Source organism: Uranotaenia lowii, chromosome 3, assembly GCF_029784155.1.
Source record: "Uranotaenia lowii strain MFRU-FL chromosome 3, ASM2978415v1, whole genome shotgun sequence".
Taxonomy (NCBI): domain Eukaryota; kingdom Metazoa; phylum Arthropoda; class Insecta; order Diptera; family Culicidae; genus Uranotaenia; species Uranotaenia lowii.
This window is the reverse complement of record NC_073693.1, coordinates 175,404,920-175,425,560: the sequence shown is the minus strand read 5'-3', so window position 1 is coordinate 175,425,560 and position 20,641 is coordinate 175,404,920. Positions and strand designations below refer to the sequence as shown.

Sequence of the window (20,641 nt, the reverse complement as noted above, 5' to 3'; positions counted from 1 at the left end):
CTGCTCCTCTTCACTTGTATCCTAGTCGTATGGGACCCTTGGCCACGGAGGGTATGGAGTATGTTCCTCTAACCCATATCGCGATCAGTTCGGCTTTATCGGTTACCCAAATGCTGTCATCCGAGGTTCTGCCATACGGATCTGCCACTAACGCCACTCAGCAGTGTTTGAGGTTGAGCTGGACCGCTTCTATTCCCGCGAAGGTGCAGCCGTCTCCTTTTGGAAGGCGGGGCACCTAGGGTTCCCAGACCTGTGTTCTTAACCGCCGTGGAGACACTTTGCGTCTTTGGTGCAACTAGCTGCTGGCCAGCTTAACCGCACTGCCAACACAAGCCACTCCTATCAGCGCCCTTGCAAGCGAATGATTTGTGCTCCACGCAACGGAAACATCTTTCCATCAAGAGGTGGAAGTTCCGTGTTTTCTTTCTTTGTCTCTTTTTTTTTTCTTTTGGCTTAGTGATGACGTCATAATTCTTAAGATGTGATGTCCGTTAATGAAGCTATTTTCGTGACGCGAGATTAGTTCGCAATTTTGTTTTTCCCCTATAGTGTTGCCGTAAGACGTAATTCTACGTCAAAATCTGTAAAAGCTGTAACAACTTTACCCAGTATAACGGATTAGCTTTATGATATCACCTAGGTACAATCTTTATATTGCTTTTATATCCTATATTAACACTCTAGGTATAAAATTATTTTTCAGACAATCACCAGATTTTTTCAACTAAGTATTTTTTAAACTCAGTTATCTGTGCGGGATAAAATGCATCAAAACGCAAATCAAAGATTAATCCTTTTAATCTCGTTTTATACGCTGGAACGTGATTAATTTGCATCACGAGTTTTAATTTCAATATTTCATCCATCTAAATATTTTATTTTATTTCAGCTAGTAGAATTATTTGTAGTATTTTTTACCTCTAAATGTATGCATCACTTACATGCTTTTTCTTTAAAAACATTTTTGACAGAAAAATGGTAAAATTGAATTCAAACAAAATCAAAAATTTCTACAATTGGTGCTTTAAGCGTTTTCACATCACAAATGCGTTATCATATCAAAAATATAAATTTTCAAACGTTTCCATTTGATTTAAAAAAAAAAACAAAGTTTGTTGCAACCTTTTTTTTTTTTTTTTTTGGCCCGCCACACTCCCCCACACCAAAAAGCTCGAAAGAGCCCCCTGGTAATGGACACTTCAGTTCTCAGCATGTCTGGCAGCAACTTACTCCTTTTTCGTAGAGCAAGTTCACTCGTGTCGGGAAAAAGTGGTAGAAATTTTGACACTTGTAGCACATTTTGAAATTTTTTCCATGCAGAAAGGTTTTCAAGATCTTTGGGCGTTGATTTTTCTTACAAGACACGTTTCTATTTCAGCCGTAAATGATAGAAATCGAGCTAGTTTTGCATCACAGCATGCGAAAATAGAACACGTGTTGTAAAAAAAAACTTGAAGGCCGCAGATCTTGAAAATGTTTTTACATGGTACAGTTTTCAAAATGTGCTACAAATGTCAAAATTTCTACCACATTTTAAATTTTCAAATAACTGATGAAACCAATAATTTTCTGACTACGTCAATTTGATGTCCCATGAACCTTAAAACTTTTGATGTACAAGTTCTATCTGTGGACATTAAGTTTTTAGAAGCCATTGAAGCTAAACAGTGTTGCATGAAGCCCCAGTTGACGGTATTCATCAAAATAAAAAAAACACTTACAATATATTATTTAATCGAAACACATCAGCAGACTTAAGGCCTTCTAAAAATCGTTAACATTTATTTTGATAGAACTTTTTTTTTAAACTCGGGTTTGGGTACAAAACATAAATGATAATATGAAACTCAATTATTTAGGATTATGTTTTTTATTTTGCGAATAAAGTGATATTTATATATCAAAATGACAAGTAATCTATGACAAAACGCTAGTTCTGATCCTGTAATTTGATTGAAACGAATCTTTGAGTTTAACTGAATGGTTGCCTAACGAGACGAACTGAGTGCGTCTAAACAAAACTAGGCTATTTGTGAAGGTTCAATGGCTATCTTTGGCTGAGAAATTTAACAGGCAACCAGCCCAGCATTATTGTGCGAACTGAAACGGCTAACCAGAAGTTGTTAAAAGTGCAAATATCTCGTTCAAAGGGCCCGCCTGTCTTCAATTCTCTTCGCCGGCTTACACACAAAAGCTTGCCGCTCGAGTTGTAATCTGAGCAAAACATGAATATTCAAATGCCTGCCGGAAGTGGAACGTTTGATTTACGTTTATAAATCTCTCGATCCGTAAACTTACCTCCTTCCACCAGTTATTGCCACGTTTCGTTACAAAAGGGCTAGTCATTATTACAGTCATCATAATATTCCAACCATTTGGGGGAGTGGATGAAGTGGGAGGGTTATTGCTGTGCTGTGTGTATGCAGAATACCAGGAACTGCATGTCCTGTCCTGTGTCCGTGTCCTCTCCTTTTTTTCCACCCCGGGCAGAGCCACGATGCCTTTGTCCTCATTCATCTCTCATCGGGCGTTCGATTCGCTTGGGTTGAGACTTTACAAGATTGCAAGAGTGTTCTCATCCGTATTTCGGAAGTACGATTGTACGTTCGCATTTCTATAATTGTATTCAACGTTTCCCTGCACACACAGGCCACGCATTTACACATGATTACATTTCGCATTTACAAGTTTCAGTTTGGGACAATGCGAACTGCTGACGATAAACGCTAGGGATGAGTCAACTTTTGTATCATCGGCGTCAATGATGTAGGTACAAAGAACTTTTTTTTAGTAAAACAATAATCTTTCGAAATTGTAAATTTCCAAATAAAAATTCTTGAGAAGTAAAAATCTCTTGAAGATATCTCAGAAAAATAAATTGAATCAATTTATAAATTGTAATTGTATCATAATTGTATTAAACGTCTAATTTATTTATTTATTTATTTATTTATTTCACCAAACATCGTAGGCTACATATATATTCTTAAAACTAGAAGTACAATCTTAATATTACTTCAAATACTACAATATTAGGTTCTTAAGTGCCTGTCGCCGTAAAAAGCACTTTTTAGCTGCTGTTTAGACATAGTAAAATCTATGTTCTGGTAGTTTTTATTATAATTCTGCATAAGACAATTGATTGGACTATTTTTACCATAATCAGTTCGAGCAGAGGTTAAAATAAACAGATTTCTGGTTCTCAACTGGCGACTCGGACAATAAAAGCTTAACTTATTTAGTAGATAAGTAGATTGAACACGCTGATTAATTATGTCGTTTACAAAGGAGATTGCAGCAAATTCTCTTCTAACACTTAATGGTTCAATATTTATTAGTAAACAGCGTGATTCGTAGCTTGGTAATTGGCTCTGTGACCATCCTAGATTTCGTAAAGCAAATAGAACAAATTGTTTCTGAATGGATTCTAAACGGTTTTTATGAGAAATTTGAAAGGGGGACCACACAACGCTGCAGTATTCAAGTATGGATCGGACATAAGCTGTGTACAATGTTTTTAATGTATATGGGTCTTGAAAATTATAACTAAAACGTTTTATAAAGCCAAGCATACTATTTGATTTTTGAATTACTGAGTTATAGTGATCTACAAAAGTAAGTTTTGAGTCCAATATAATACCTAGATCTCTTATCTTATTGATTCTCTCCACAGGCTCATTTCCTAATGTGACAATTTCATATGACGGATATTTTTTCCTTGTAAATACAATATGTGAACATTTTTTCACGTTTAGTTCAAGAAGACTTTTACTGCACCATTTGTAAAAAATATTTATTTCATTTTGAAACACCCTGAAATCTTCTTCGTTGTTGACTATCATATAAAGCTTCATATCGTCTGCGTATATAAGCACGTTTAGCTGGTTCAGTAAATAAGTAATGTCATTGACGTATAAGATAAATAATAAGGGACCGAGATGGGAGCCTTGAGGCACACCAGATGTAACGGAGATGCTTTTCGAAAGTGAACCATTGAATCTAACAATTTGTGTACGGTTTGTCAAATACGACTCAATCCATTTCAGCAGTTGTGTACTGAATCCGTTTTTATGTAGTTTAAAAATTAACAAAGGGATGTCGATTCTATCAAAAGCTTTACTGAAGTCCGTGTATAGAGCCTGAACGGAATTTCCTTGATCCATAGAGTGGATATTATAAGAAACGAATTCAAGTAAATTAGTCGCTGTAGATCGTCCTTTAACAAATCCATGTTGCTTTTCAGTTATGAGTGTTTTTATTTGATTATATATTTTTTGATTCACTATTGCTTCAAAAAGTTTCGGTATGCACGATAAGATTGCTATACCCCGGTAATTTTTAATGTCGGACTTTTTCCCCGACTTGAAAATAGGTACAAGAAAAGATTCTTTCCATACTTGAGGAAAAACACCGGATTTCAACGATGAGTTGAACAATAGAAACAAGGGCACACTTAGTTCATTTACAAGATTTTTTAAAAGTAATGGAAGAATTCCATCAGGCCCGGGCCCTTTGGAGCTATCCAGGGAGCAAATTGATTTGTGTATTTCCTCAAGGGTGATTGAATCTACCACAGTCAATGATGCTGAGTCGGAAAAATAATCGAAAAACGCAGTGTCGCGATCGGCTTCCGAAAAACTGGTGTAAACGCTTTGGAAGAAATTGGCAAACAAATTACATATTTCATGGGAATTATTACCGTTAGCGCTGTCCAAGTGCATACGAGATGGAAAATTATTACTTTTCAATTTGGAACTTACATACTTGAAGAAGCTTCTTGGGTTAGATTTAATGTTTTCCTCTGTTTTCCTATTATATTCTTCGAAGGAGGTATTAAGGCATATGGCTAGTTTGTTGCATGCTTCTTGATATTCTAAACTATTAGCTAGCGATGGTGTCTTTTCCAGTTTTTATGCGCTTTCTGCTTTTTATTTCTAAGATGCTTTAGCTCTTTTGAAAACCATGGCGGATTTCTGTTATTATTCGTTCGTCGCTTTATTTTTATTGGGACATATTTACTCAAGATATTACCAAGAATGTTATAAAAAATAGCTACCTGATTGACAGTTTGGTTTTCGCTTTGAAATGATGATTGCCAATTAACTGATTGTAATTTAGTTTTAATCATTGTGTAATTTGCATGGAAAAAGTCAAGGGTCTCCTCATATTCGTATTCTGGTATTCCTTTGTTGTCAGAACATATAATTGAAAATTCGATAGCTGTATGAAATATCTCATTTTTCCAAATTGGATTAGTAGCTTCCAAGATACAAAAGTCATCAGTCAAGTTTGAAAACAGTAAATCGAGATAGCGATTGCAGGCATTTTTCACATGATTTATTTGATTAAGACATAAGGTAGCAAGATTGTCGAAAAGGAATTGTAATGTTTCATTATCTCCAAAAATCGGTAAAAGGATTGCTTCATTATCTTCATCGGGTAAAAATTGTAGATTCGATTGATTAAAATCGCCATACAGGTGAATTTTGAATTCGGGTTGGAAGCTTTTGAATAGTTCTGTTATGCTCAGTAGAAACTTTTGGAAATAATCTTTACTGGCATATTCTGGAGGAAAGTAGATCGATCCAAAAATATGAGTTTCCTTGAAGATTTGAGCTTTTGCCCACACCTGCTCAAATTCTTTGTGCTTAGTTATTTCAATGAGCTCAGAATCGAAAGCAGAGCTTATTGCTACTACAACGCCTCCGCCTGATTTCTTGTCGGACAAATTGAAATTTCGGTCATCTCTGTAGACATTGTAACGCGATCCAAAAATTTCCTCGCTTTTTATACTATCATCCCAGCTTGTTTCGGTTCCTAAAATGATAGTATAATTACTTGCTACTAAATTTTTATGAATTGTGTTTAGTTTAGATGCGCTTCGCATTCTGTTAAAGTTTTGGCAATATGCCACAATTTCTTTATTATTGATAACTGGGTGATCGCACGAACGAATGGTAACATGATCCGCTTGGTTCATAAATACAGAGGAGCTAGTGCTTACATAGGCACGCGTCGGTTCGGCAGAAAATATGGGTTGTTATACATTACCGGGTTGAAATATAATACCGATGGGTCGTGGTGACAGCACGGTGCAACTAGAGGTGCGGTGAATGGCTGATTGAAGGTAGCGTATGGATGAGCAGGTGGCACTGTCGTCATCGTGTTACTGTTCTGGTATGTTGATGAGTTCGGAAGGTGTGGAGAGACCGGGGGTGGCGCAGGAATATTCGAAGGCCTTTTTCGATGCCTTAGCACATTTTGTGAAGCAGAACTAGGACCGGGGTTCAATGTTTCTCCCCGTTGGAAGTTGATGAAGGTCGGGATCTTCGCTTTCGGAGTTGATTTTCTATTAAACGCGACTTTTGCGGCAGCCAGTAGCTCTTTATCAGTAGTGGCTCTTGCTTTTGATGAATATTTTACGGGGGATTGTTTTCGTGACTGCTTCTGTTGTTTTCTTGATAGGAACATTTCTTTTTGTCTTTGTTGATGCTGCTGTTTTTTATGCTGTTTTCGCCTGGCTTTTTCCGCGGCCTTGACTTGAGCCGCACGCTTCCGTTTCCTCTCGTCGTATTCTTCCCAGTACTGTTGAGGTTTCCAAAGCATTTTGTTTCCGATTCGTCTCCAGCCGCTAGACGAAGTAGATGGATTTACCCTTGACGACGAAGCAATTTCCTCGGCTAGAGTTGGTCCTGAGTCGTGTTGATGATCGGCCGGTTTGGCTTTCACAGCGTCGTGAATGGACCGTAATTCATCAATAAGGTCCTCGTTTACGCCAGGATTCCTCACTGTAGCTCTTAACGCGTTCAGTTCCACCGCGATTGACTGGAGCGTAGGAGTGAGCTCCTGTTCAAAATTTATATAGCAGCTACGGTGTTGTTCCCCGATTTCCAGTCTTAGACTATCAAGATCCGCTTGAATGTCTATTGGTGATTGACTAGCTGCTAATATTGTTGATACTGCCTGGCTGAAGTCAGCTTTCAACGAACGACTATCCTCGTTGCAGGACTGGACAATTTCATTTATTGTCGCCGTGTTTGACAGTTCCAATTTTTTAAGCGATGACAGCTCTTTTTTCAGACCGTTTATTTGATTTGAGAGCGTATCTATACCCTCAATCAAGGTCTCCAGGCATGAAAATTTCACTAATTGTGAACTAATTCTCTCCTGGGAGCTGTTTTGGAGTTTCAGTTGCTCCATTATTTCATTCTGTCGAGACATTAATCTCCACAGATCTATCTGGTCCTTAATTGAATGCTGACAGTCATAGCAGACTGGCAGCATAAATCGCCTTATAGACTCCTCGCAATTCCGCTGCACTCCGATACAGGCGGCGTGGAATCTTCGATGACAGGGACCCGTACACGTCCAAAGGTGGACGCCATCGATAACATCGCAGGTTGGAATTTGACACTTTGGCATTTTTTTTCCTCGTACAGTTAACACGGCACAAAAAAGGTAATAAAACAAACGTTGGCACTTTGATATACGCGGCGGCTTTAGGGAACACTAATTAATTTGAATTGACGGCGGTGCGCGAAAATACGTCTGTACTGTACGACGACTGAAAGACCAATTAAACCACATGTTTCAGATTTTTGTGCACCATCATCTCTGGTCATTGACCTTGGATCACTGACCATACTGATTGGACACTCGATTTCGTTTGTTGGATAATTTTTCCAATTTTCAGTACGCAATATCGATTCCAGAGTGCACATCGATCGATTTGAAGAAATTCTATCCCAGTTAAAAAATGCCACCAAACTTTGAAAAAAATAGGTAGGTACATTTTTCCTACAGGGCACATTTCTGTCAAACTTTTCAGGTTCGCAACCTATCTTCGGTATTGCGAACCTGCAAAATTTGACAAAACAAATTAGCCAGAAAATGATTGAATTTTTGTTCTAAGTGTCATGTCAGTGTGATCAGTGCTTGGACCTTTACTCGCTCTTGAAAATAATTGAAAGAACAGAAAAAAATCGTACAACCACAAAATTCACAATTAGGGTAACGAACCTGTTTTGTACCGCTTTGGGAAGGGGCTTACATTTTATTACTGTTTCATCCGTTCATTACGAAGATCAAGGCTTTTTCTATCAAAAAATATCGTTGTTTGTTGCAATGTAACCAGATTTAAGTCTAAAAACTCTTTTCTTTGATCATTAATCTGGTCGGTATTTTGGACCACCCTTAAACTGAATAAATCTCTTTTTTTTCTAAATTTTGCTATATTTACGACAGCGATTGATGCGCAGTTAAGCAAATAATTCATTTAATCTTTTCCTTTCTTATTCTTGTAGTAAAGTTTAGTTTGTTCACGTTAATTTATTCCAGAACTAACTTTCTTCAACTTTTCCCCAGCCTCTATTCAGGTACACTTGTTCTTTGAATATTTCTTACTATAACCTTTATTTCTACAACTTCTTATACTTTAAAACAGTAGTTTCCGATTAGAATAAAGTAAAAACAGAAAAAATGACCGTTATATAGTGTGTTTTAAATGTTTTGGAAATTTCGACAGCACACTGCAATCTCGACGAAATTTGTTCTGCAGTGTGGCCGATGGCTTATATTAATCATTCAACCAAGTAGGCTCATAACACAACAGAGTAAATTCGTTACATATTTGCCGATTTTTTTGTCGTTTTTTTCCAACCCCTCCTTCAGATGGGGTGTATATTTCGACTGTTTTACCTAATCATGTTTTTTTTTCTCGAAAACAACCCTGAGTTGTTGTAAATTTAAAACCTGTCAAGATTGTCAATGATTTTTCATAAAGCATCAAAAATTATTAAATTGGTGCATGTCCAATGTCCATTCTTTTCATGTTTTTGAGGTTATTTAAGCGTTAGCTTTTGACAACTACTTATCAAACAGTTGCCATTAATATAAATTGTTAGAATAACGTGGTTTAAAGCGTAGCGCACAAAAAGTAAGTTATAATAATGATTGGCTTGGCTTTATGCCGATTGTAGAGACGGATTTGGGCTATTGAAAAAGTGTGCATAATTCCTTTCATATAATCGAACAATGTCTTGTTACGTTCATGAATATTTAACAGCAATGGGTCAAATTGCTATTTAAACAAGTTTTTCCGGTGCTTCGATCTTGCAAACTAGTTTTCAAGTGTTTACTATAGCTGTGAACATGTTTGTAGCTGTTAAATTCATCACAGCTATGCAGAAATCATCTTGAAAGTTGACTCCTCCTAAATTGGGATTGATTCGGCCCAAATGTGGAAAATCAAAACTTTATTTTCAATTTTCTGTCCTTATCAGCTTATTTCAATTGAATCTTAGATATGATTAGAATCACGAGAAGAAGCTTTAACTATATTTGTTCAAAGTTTTCATGATTAACATGATTTATGAAAAAGACACTGGAAAGAAGCTAGAAGGTGGTCCAAAATATGTACCAAGTCCAAAATAAGTCCCTTACCCTATGTGCTTGTGGTGTGTTTCCTTTTGTAGCGAACCATTCAACCTGCTGGAGGTGGACGAAATCAACGGCGAATCGGGTCAGACACACACAATGAAACATGCAATTATTCATCACTATGCATTATCCACTAAATCAAGAAAAATCACAATTTTACAATAAGAAACTACTTAAACTTCAAATATTTAATTTCCACCGTGACGAAGCGAAAATAAAACACGTGCGATACCAACAATCCATCGCCTGCTTACTACATAACAAACATTTTAGCATAGTTCAAGAACTCATGAAGCTTGTAATAACAAATTGAAATTTCAGATCGTGGAAATCAAGTTTAGATTTCAAGCTTCAGTTAAAGATAAATCATGTTTGCATTGTGATTCGAAATTCAAGCTGAAGCTCTCATTTGAAAGTGATTGCTTTTGAATTAAGTTGAAATTTGATGTAAAATGTTGCTACAAAAATTAAATTTATATTCAAATAACTTTTTCAAATTTCATTTAATTTTGAAAGGTGTAGCAACACACGCCGGTTCAGCTAGTCTATCTATATATATAAAAATGAATTTCTGTCTGTCTGTCTGTCTGTCTGTCTGTCTGTCTGTCTTTCTGTCTGTTCCCTATAGACTCGGAAACTACTAAACCGATTAACGTGAAACTTGGCAGGTGAGGGTAATGGGGGCCAGGGAAGGTTCCTATTCTGGTTTGGGACCCCTCCCCCTAACAGGAAGGGGGGGAGGGGCCTCCCAAATGAAAGACAATTTTTTGCATAACCCGAGAACCCATCAAGCAAATGGTATCAAATGTGGCATGAGGTGGTATTTGGGAACGGCGAATATTTCAATGAATATAAGGTACCCCTCCCTCCTCTCAGTGGGGTGATAGGAAGGGGGGAGGGGGGCTACCTTACAATTTTTCATATAACTCGAAAACTAATCAAGATATTGGAACCAAATTTGGAATGGGAAGGTATTTTGATATGAAAAATATTGCAATGATTATTTGAGGCCCCTCCCTCCCTGCAGTTGAAAGGGGGAGGGGCCTCTTTCATATTTTTTGTCATAACTCAAAAACTAATAAAGCAAATGGAACCAAATTTGGCATGGGAAGGAATTTGGATACGAATAATATATCAATGATTATTTGAGACCCCTCCCTCTTTCCAGTAGGAAGATATAAAGGGGGGGGCCTCTTTTTAATTTTTTACATAACTCAAAAACTAATCAAGCAAACGGAACCAAATTTGGCTTGGGCGGATGTTTGGGAACGCGACATGTTCTAATGATTGTTTGAGACCCCTTGCTTCTTCCAGCGGGGAAAAAGGAAAGAGGGAGGGAAGTTTCATAAAATTTTATTGCATAACACAAGAACTACAACAACAAATGGAACCAAATTTGGCATGGAATGATATTTGGGTACGAGAAATGCTTCTATGAATATTTCGTATCCCTCACACGCACACCTTCAAAAAGGTGGATGAAAAGGGGGAGAAAAGGTCTCCCCTACAATTTTCAATATAACTGGAGAGCTGAACGAGCAAATTGAACCATATTTGGCATGTGAGGGTATTTGGATACGAGAAATGTTTCTATTATAAATTGAAGCGCCACCTTTTTCAATGGAAAGATAAAAAGCGGGAAAGGGGGGCTTCCTTTTGCATAACTCGAGAATTAATAGATCAAATGAAATAAAATTTGGTATCAAAAAGTATTTGAGAACAAAAAATACTTTAATGAATATTATGTTCTCACTTCTCCATTCAATGGGGAGAACGGAAGGGAAGTGGTACTTCCTTTCAAGTTTATGCATAACTCAAGAATTTACAACGCAAATAAAACCAAATTTGGCATGGGATGGTATTTTAATACGAGAAATTTTTTTTCGTCAAACAATTGCTTTCTTGCAGTGGGATGATAGAATTGGGAATAAATGAAGGGAACAGGAGAGAAATGAACAAAACTTAACATGGAAAATCATTCTGGTATGATTCTATGATTATCTGACACACCATGCTCTTATTCAGCGAGTAGGTACATAGGAGGAGGAAGGTTAGCCCAATACAATTTTGTTAGCATTAGTTCTCAATTTATGCAAACGAAGCCAACAAATGGAAACAAATATGGCATGGAAAGGTACTTGGTTACGAGATATGTTTCTACGATTGTTATAGACCCTTTCGCTTTACAGTGTAGAGAGGAGAAAAAAGGAGGGGGTTCCATATAAATTTTGTTGTAAAGCTTAAAAACTCATCAACCAATTTAACAATATTTGATACAAAAAGATTTTTGAGAATGAATAAAATGGGTATGATTATTAAAGATCACTCCCCATTCAGCAGGGGGGAGGGAAGGGCTCTCTTATCTGTTTTCTAGCATAAATCCAGAATATATCAAGCAAAAACAACCATATTTTATCAGTTGGATTATTTGCGTACGATTTATTTGAGACCCACCTTTTTAAGGGCGAAGCTTAAAGAAACATATTGAAATTATCAGATCTTTAACACAAATTTATGAATCAAGATTCAGAATATAAGTTTAAGTTATTTTTGGATTGCCATCCGAAACTCCAGCTGCAGCTCTCATTTTAAAGCGGTTGCTTATGAATTATGTTATAATTTGATTTAAAATAATGCCAACAAAACAATAAAAATTTGAGTAAATTCTGAAAATATCATTCGATTTTGAAAGGTGTAGCAAAGCACACCGGGTCAGCTAGTACCATATAAAAAAAACTCGAAGATAATACAACAATAGATCAATATGCCAGAAAAATGAACAATGATAAAATCCTCTTTAATGATACCAGAAAAACACACAAGTTATTAAAATGGACTCAAAACTCAAAACTAACACAGAAAAGGAACAAAATCATCGAATGTAACTAAAGAAGAATTCAAAAAGAATTTTGATTTTGGATTTTGTAAGCAAAATGTTCTTCTGTTAAATCAAAATTATTGATCAAATTTAAAGTTAACGACTAAAGTGAATCAAGAGTAACAATCTCGACACAGAACTAAGGCCAAAACCTCGAAATCTAAACCCAGTTTCACAATGTTATCACTGTCTTTAAAAAAAAACCTTTTTGGTTGATAGATATTTAAAAACAGTACTGATGTGTTTCGATGAAAAAAACATTTTTTGAGTGTTTTTCTTCTTGATTTTTATTGAATAATTCAATAATTTGCCTGAACATTGCTTAGATGTTGAACTGTAAACTTTGAAATCGAATGCCTAGATTTTATGATAAAAAAGCCCGGATTTGCCCTGCTCGGATAAGTGCGGAAAATATCTGGCAAGCTTAGGTTTGAAGCATTTCCTCTGTTTTGGATCGATTTTTTTTTTGGAAATCAATTTTTTTCCTGTGATCGGATTCTGGAATCTGTACCCAGTTTATTTTTCTTTATTTCCTGTTCGGTTCATCATGAGGACGAAATTCTGATTGGACTCTTGATATTGTATTTTTAACTAAAATTAAATTGTTTTTCCATGTTCGAAACTCATGAAACTGGAATATTGATAGACAATATTTAAAATCACCAACCATGTTTAAGATTTGGATTTGAAATTTTTAGTCTTAATTCATACTTTCCCAACCCCTCCTTTAGACGGGGTTTATGTTTCCTCTACCCTACCTAACTTAGGAAATTACTTTTTGTTAAAAAAAAATCAATCCAGAACGGTGATAATTCTATGACCTTATGGTCAATAATATTTTAAGATCAAAAAAACTAATTGACCAAGGATTTCTGAGGCTTTCAAATTGAACATTTTTTGAAAAATCCGTAAATTTCTAGTTTTCTCATGTATAAAGCCATACACTGTTTCGATGTTTAGCTTCGCTGATGATATAAGGAGTGTATCGAAAATAAGTTATAAACACATTTTTTTTCTCATTGTATTGATTTTATTGATGATTCATACAAAGAAATAGTTCGGAAGTGTTTTAAAAAGCTAATTCTTACAGTTTAAAAAGCAATACAAGTAAAAAAGTAATTATTGGTAATATTCTCGGACTTTCGACTTGACGCGTTTCATTAGGTTTTGTACATCTGATTAACCACATTTCTTGGCCGCAGCATTCCAATTTTTCTTGAAAACTGCCATGGTCCTGTTGGCCTTACCATCCTTCTTGAAAACTCTCTTGACGATAGCCCAATATCGTTCTATGGGGCGATGCTGGGGGCAGTTTGGTGTGTTAATATCTTTCTCAACGAAATCTACATCGTTATCCTCAAACCATCTAAGAGTGGATTTAGCATAGTGGGCTGACGCCAAATCCGGCCAGAACAATGGTGGAGTCGTATATTTCTTATATAGTGGCATCAATCTTTTCTGCAAACACTCCTTTTGATAGATATCGGCATTTATTGTTCCTTTTGTAAAGAAACTCACCGACTTCAATCCACAGGAGCAGATTGCCTGCCACACAAGCACTTTCTGGCCAAAATTTTCCACCTCAATCGACTTCTCGTGGTCACTCACATCCTCCCCAATAGCTGCATTGTAAAATTGTGGTCCCGGAAGAGCACTGCCCAAGTAACCATAAGCATTAAGCCAAAACCCTGAATCAGCATTAAATCAACATTTCTAATGCAAGTTAGCATGAAATCACCATTTCCAATGCAAGTTGAAATTAAATCAATTCAATTCATAATGCTTTTTTGTTTTATATAAGTTATATAAGCATGATTAATGCATAGAAGCAATAAAGAAATTAGCACTAATGATAGCACATATAGAGTAGCTCTAAAGTTAATAAGCATTAGGAGTGGTGTGACCCGAACAGTACTTGAAGTACGAGTTTTTTCACCCACCTCCCACCACCCACCCACCCAGCATCAAGAGTGGTCGAAATGGTAAAGGCGCAAGGAGAGATAAAAGCTGCTGCGGGATCCTCGGTTCGAGACTCAGAAGAATTCATTAAGCAGGCATAATCCTCCTTCATTCAGCAGGTTGATTGATGTTGCAGATAATAATTATTTATTTAATTTTTGTTCATTTTAATTATTCAAAAAATAATAATTAAATAAACAAAAAGTGTTCTAAGTATGCATTGTTAATGCTTTTATACGGCTGGCGAAAAATGACGTTTTGATGGTGCTCTAATTCAGCATTTGTAATGCTTATTAAAGGCTATGTTGTGATAGCATTCAATCAGCCCGCTATTTCGCCTTATTAGCATTAAATCTGCATTATATACGCATATAGTGCAAATCAAGCATTAATACAGAGTTAAATATGGGAATATAGTGTTGATTAAGGGCTATGTTTAAGTGCTTATGGTTACTTGGGTGGAATCTTCTTTTACATAAGTTTCAAAGTCCATGAGAAGCACGCATCTGGCTTCTGCGAAATCCGATGATACAGCTTCCGGGCTCTGGTTTTGGCTCGTGATTTTTGTTCAGCCGTTTGTTTGGACACTTTCTGCTTCTTGTATGTCTTCAGGTTGTTCCGCTTCTTGATCCGCTGTACCATTCCGATCGATGTCCCAGCTTTTTTCACCAAATCCCGTATGGACATCGATCGATTTCGGTTGATGGGGTTGATTACCTTAGGGTCCAGATTTGGGTCAGATGGTCCTGGTTTTCTACCTCTTCCTGGAAAATCATCGAACGTATAGTGTTCCCCGAACTTGTGGATGATGGATTTACGCTCGCCGGATGAATGCCGAAACGTTTCGCCACTTCATTCATCGAGATGCCCTTCTCTCGCATCCAAACGTCCAACACAAGAATTTTAACTTCTTTTTTAATTCGCGACATTTTGGGAGAAACGAATGTTTCAAACGTAAGCAAAGCGCTGGTTCACTCTTGACAAATCAAGATGCTACATACAGGTGAACACAATTGTGCGCGTTCACGCTTTAGTAAGTAGAAGGCCCATATATGATTATAGTTAATTTTCGATACACTCCTTATTAAGTTACTTAACAAAATTACACAGTAAAAATCGAAGATTATACCAAAATTTATCAATTACAATTTATCAATGGCAATGAATAAATAAGTCTTAATGCCAAAAAATTTTACTCAAAAAGACATCAAATAGATATCAAACGACTTCAAATTATAAAGAAATTGTTAACAGTTTTGTGATTGGCAATGCTTCCATTTTATTCTGGGCTTTTCATCCTTAGAGCATCTGTATCCGTGGTCCGAACAGCCGGTTTAGACCCAAATTCCGACCCAAGCAATCGCATCCGTGTTCCATTATACCAGTTTCATCTCAACATTTTTTAGAACCGATATAAGGATTGATCCAAAACTGATGAGATTTGGATCCAATTTGACGCAGTTCTTAACCGTTTGACACTTAACGGAACACGAGTGGGGTTGCCAGCTTTTTAACTGGAATGGATCTAATTTCGTTGGTTCAATTCTTGTATAAATTAGACCCAAGAATAGACCACGGATGCAGATGCTCTTAGGGATGATCCATCCCGAGCGATTCTTACATGATTTAGATCTGTTATTTTTTTTCTTTTTTTATGAGTTTTTTATTGCACTTTTCAGAACTCAGTTTTCAAAGGTTGCTGTGGTTTTCTGGGTTTCCTCTCAGAGTTTTCTGAATCAACACATGTTTTTGTAACTTTTCCCCGCCCGGTCTTGTTTAAGATATTTTTTAGACTTTTTACTGTACAACAGAAACGACACCACCTGGTAGAGGAATCTCATTTCATTAATCACTATTGTTTTGACTGTCCACCCACCACCAACTTCTGTCAGTTGGATTGTTATGTTGGGGGTGTGTGTAGGTATACGGTTGAATCCTTCCATGAATCAGCATGTCGTGACAAAGAGCATGAGATAACGAAGCCTGCAGCACCTGACCAAAACTGCCTCCCAGAACCTAAATAGAGCAGCCGGTCTGTCGGTAGATTTTCAATGGACACTGTACGGAACGTCGAATTCGCTCATCCTCTTTGTTCCACAGGAAGAAACGATGGAGGATATCGATCCTGTTTGGAAAATGCCCTCCGTTGATAAAACATTTAAATTCGTGTAAATGATTATATAAATTATAATTATAGAACAAGGAACTCGATGTCGTTCGTGCAAACAATAGATTCCAACTCTTTATCAAGCAATTGTCACAATGACATAATTTATTGAACGCCTATTCGAATGGAAATTGTTCCTGGAGTATAGAGTCAGAACAGCATACAACACGAAACACATTATGCGAATGGCTCATAACTCTTAAGTTATCGCTTGTGCCATTCGATTCAACAGCTGAATAATGATAATTATGCAACCGTGTGTCTTTCTCTGTCCCGCAAACCACAGATAGAGAACTGAGCTGACTCGTAATCTCTCTGTCTCGTTTCAGGGTCAAACGGAAGTTCGGCAGCAAGATGTATGAAAGCTCTTGCTCGTATCAGACGGCGCTCGATTTGAAACGAGCCGCATCTCCCCTAATCACACATCAGGTCAAATCGGAGGACTGCCTGGGGCTGACACAATGTGCCACCGATTGGGGGTCCTACCGGTTCCATCAGTCCACCTTCGAGCAGCTGAAGCAGAGCGTCGAGAAAGCCAAAGCGGCCCTGCAAGACCGGACGGCGTTCCTCGGCAGCTCTAGTGCATTTAGGTAAGTAGATATTGTCTAGGCCAGTGGTCGGCAACTTTTTTTGTCAGAAGAACCAAAAATTACGATTTTTCAAATTTTAGAGTTTAAAAGAGCCGCAGCTTTGTTTTCTTGACAAAATTAGGTATATTGTGTCCTAAATTCATAATTAGAAAACAGTCTTTAAAGTCATATTAAAGAAAGCCTTCTCATAACTCTGGAAGAACATGAAAAATAGAAATAAGTAGAATATTTCCTGGAGAAATCCGGGCAAGACAGGACCATAACTTAAAATAACATAATTTTAATGAAATAAGATGATGTTCATTTTTCACTAACGATTGAAGACGAGAAACAAAATTTTTTGCAATATCATCAGAATTGTCACTGATTTGTCTGCTCACCAAAACATTTATAATTCCACAGGGAAATTGTATGTCTGACATCTGGAAGGTATAAATAAAGTTATTTTCTCAATAATTACCATCAACTGGGGTAACATGCAACACTTTTCAACTTCAATTGTTTCTAAAATCTTAATGCTTACAGATAATCATACCTCTTGTACATCCAAAGTTTTAAGGTTGATGGGACACCAAACTGACGTAGTCAGAAAAATTAATGGTTATACCAGTTATTTTTAAATTTACAAATCATGCGATTTTCACCCTACACTCAGAAAATTCCACACTTAAGAGGTATATTTCCCCACACATACGACTTCAAAATCGCTCTACACATATATTTTATTTGATTGTTATGATATTTATATGTTACACATAAGGTTTATGTTCAACATGTAAAGTTGATCTATTGTTTCACATAAATTCAATGATTTTCGTTTTCGAAAATTTTCACTTATTAAAAATGGCTGCCTCTTATAAAACACGTGATGTCTGTCGACGAAAGAAAAATTAGAATTGGTCTCGAACAAAACGTAATTATGTGAGTGATACCTAATTGCTATTATATAGTTTTTTTGGGCATGGTAAATTTTTATTTGTTTTCTCTCTTGCAGCAAGTATTGCAGTGATCAGCAGCTACTTACACATCTGGATCTATTATAAAGGTGAGTTTGTAATTCTTTTTCTGTCTAGTGCATTAAAAGTTTTTTGTCATCATACAGACACTCTCTTCCGGAAGACAGCTCGGATGATGGCGAGGAGTTCCCAACGTTTGTATCCAACACAGAACCATAGAATGAAAATATCGGACGACGAGGCTACAATGATTTCATTAATGAACAACAGTAATAATAATTCCACCAATTAATATGAATCCGAATGATATGAAAGCTAATTATATTAAGATTTAGTAAATAAAAATTTTTAAATGAACAAGAAGTTTTAAAATAAATATACGAATTCCGAAATCATAGTTGAATTAAAGTCGCCTGCATGTCCCTCAAAATAAATACGTGCCTACTTTCAGGCGTTTACTATGCTAGTAGAACACTTATAACCGCTATGTGTGAAATTTTTCAACTGTGTCACATATATTTTTCAAATGGAAGCCAAATTGTAAAAATCTATATAGGTCGACACATACCGCTAATGTGTAGATTTTTTGCAGTGTACTAAGTAAAAGGGGAAAGTCTCAACAAACTTTGTAATGAATGAAAAATCAAATGAAAACGTTTGAAAATTTAAAGTTTTTGATACATTTGTGATGGCATAACGCATAAAGCACCAATTGCAGTAATTTTTTGGTTTTGTTCGAATTTACTTTTACATTTTTTCTGTCAATATTTTTTTTAATGAAAAAAGTGTTAATCTGCAGCATACATTTAGGGGTAAAAAATACTACCAAATATTCTTTTAGCTTAAATCATGAACATAAATCTGAAACTTTAATGTTAACAAACGCATAATGGAAAACATGCATATTCCAGCATATGGAAACGAGATTTATGAGATTTAGAATTGATTTGCATTTTGTTGCATATTTCCCCAGACAGCTAACTGAATTATAAAATTAAATAAATAATTGGTGATTGTCCGAAAAATATTTACAAAAGCAATATAAAGTTTGTAGGTGATATCATTTAGCTAATCTGTCATACTAGGTAAAGTATTTTGAGGCATCGAAAAATGTTAAAATTTGTACATTTATTGCTCGTTTTTTTAAATTTTTTTATGAGAATCAAAACTTTAAAAATCTCTTTCACGATGTTGAAAACTATGTCATCAACAATTTGTTATCATTCAATGATAACTTTATTACAGTATATTGAAATAAAAATTGAATGAGTTTTGTGGTTTACAAATGTTGCATCTAACTCTGCTTTTGCATGATGCCCCGTTAGACGGTACACAAAAAAAATTGCAGCAATCACGCGTAGATTCCGGAAGCATTTAGATTAAGGTTGTCAGATTGCTCGGTTTTATCCGGGTTTATCGGGATATTTAAAACAAAGTTTGGGAACAGACCGGCCCGGTTGTTTTTTTATTTAAATCTTGAAAAATTTTGTGGAAGCCCAAAATACAATTTAAAATATATTGATTGGTGAAAAAATGATGATAAAAAATATATATATATTTTTTTTTGGATTTTTTGTTGGATAATACCTGGGTTTTGACAAAATTTGCTCGGATATTCCCCGAATTTTTGGTCGGCAAAATGGAAATCAAATGCCAGGATTAAGCCAGGTTTTCAGATAAAATAGCCCGGATTTATTCGGCCCGTATACTTGTTGAAAAATTCTGGCCACCGTAATCTAGATAGTTTGTTGGAGGTTAGAAAAAGACAGGTTAAGTCACTGAAATAGTAAGTGGTTTTCTTATTCGATTGTTCAACTATAAAACTATTGTCAAATGTAGTTTTTGGCTTTTGGTTTTACTCTACAAAAGTACCGAAAATAAACCCTTCATTTTCCATAAATTAAACTCTATACAATTTACATATTTTGTAGAATATATATCATGAAATCAAACGTATGAGCCTGCATTATTTATCTATTAAAGGTTTGTAACGAAATCATCATATGGGTTATATTCTCTAAATTTCGACGGGAGCTAGTTTTCGACATTTTTTAATAAAATGCTTATCTTTCTAATTCGTAGCTCATGCTTTCTATGTTCATATTTTTCGATTTTTGCTCTCCCAGTACAAAATACGTTGAATAAAATAAATCTTTCAAATAAGTTGTTTAAAAGTAGTAAATCGATAATTTAAAGGTAACATTTTAAATCACCTGTGAAATCCAAGCCATCGACCAAATAAGAATGATTTTGAATCATGAAAAACTCCCCGTTTATTCGATTGAAAGCAACATTAAAGGAATCGATGGATGGATAAGGTTCTGAAAATAATCTTTTCGGTAATTTTTTTTTTATATTTTTGCTAACATTTTAACAAACTTCAACAGTTTTTTTTAAAACAAGTGCCGAAAAGTCATCTTATAATCTATTTTTCGAAACCCATCTTCCTGGGTATGTTTATACTGTTTCCATGGTGTAAAAAACGCCGTGAAATAGACAAGCAACTATGTATAACATACACATATTCATATCCCAGTGCTAACAAATGAGGTGAAAATGTTCTTGTCGAAAGCTAAAACTTTTTGTGTCGAATACTAAAATTGAATGTCGAAAGCTAGATCATTGAGAAGTTTTCGTAAAAGGATAATTAAAA

The 20,641-nt window shown here is 35.8% G+C and overlaps 1 protein-coding gene across 5 annotated transcripts in view; it reads left to right on the top strand.

Moving 5' to 3' along the window:
• LOC129758667 (DNA-binding protein D-ETS-3) overlaps positions 1–20,641 on the top strand; it is a 282,355-nt gene that overhangs the window by 31,206 nt on the left and 230,508 nt on the right. For all 5 annotated transcript variants that reach the window (XM_055756237.1, XM_055756239.1, XM_055756238.1 and 2 more), the window contains exon 2: positions 16,772–17,032. In XM_055756237.1, coding sequence (XP_055612212.1) covers positions 16,797–17,032 — 236 coding nt within the window. In that variant the 5' untranslated portion in view covers positions 16,772–16,796. The remainder of the gene's footprint in view (positions 1–16,771; positions 17,033–20,641) is intronic.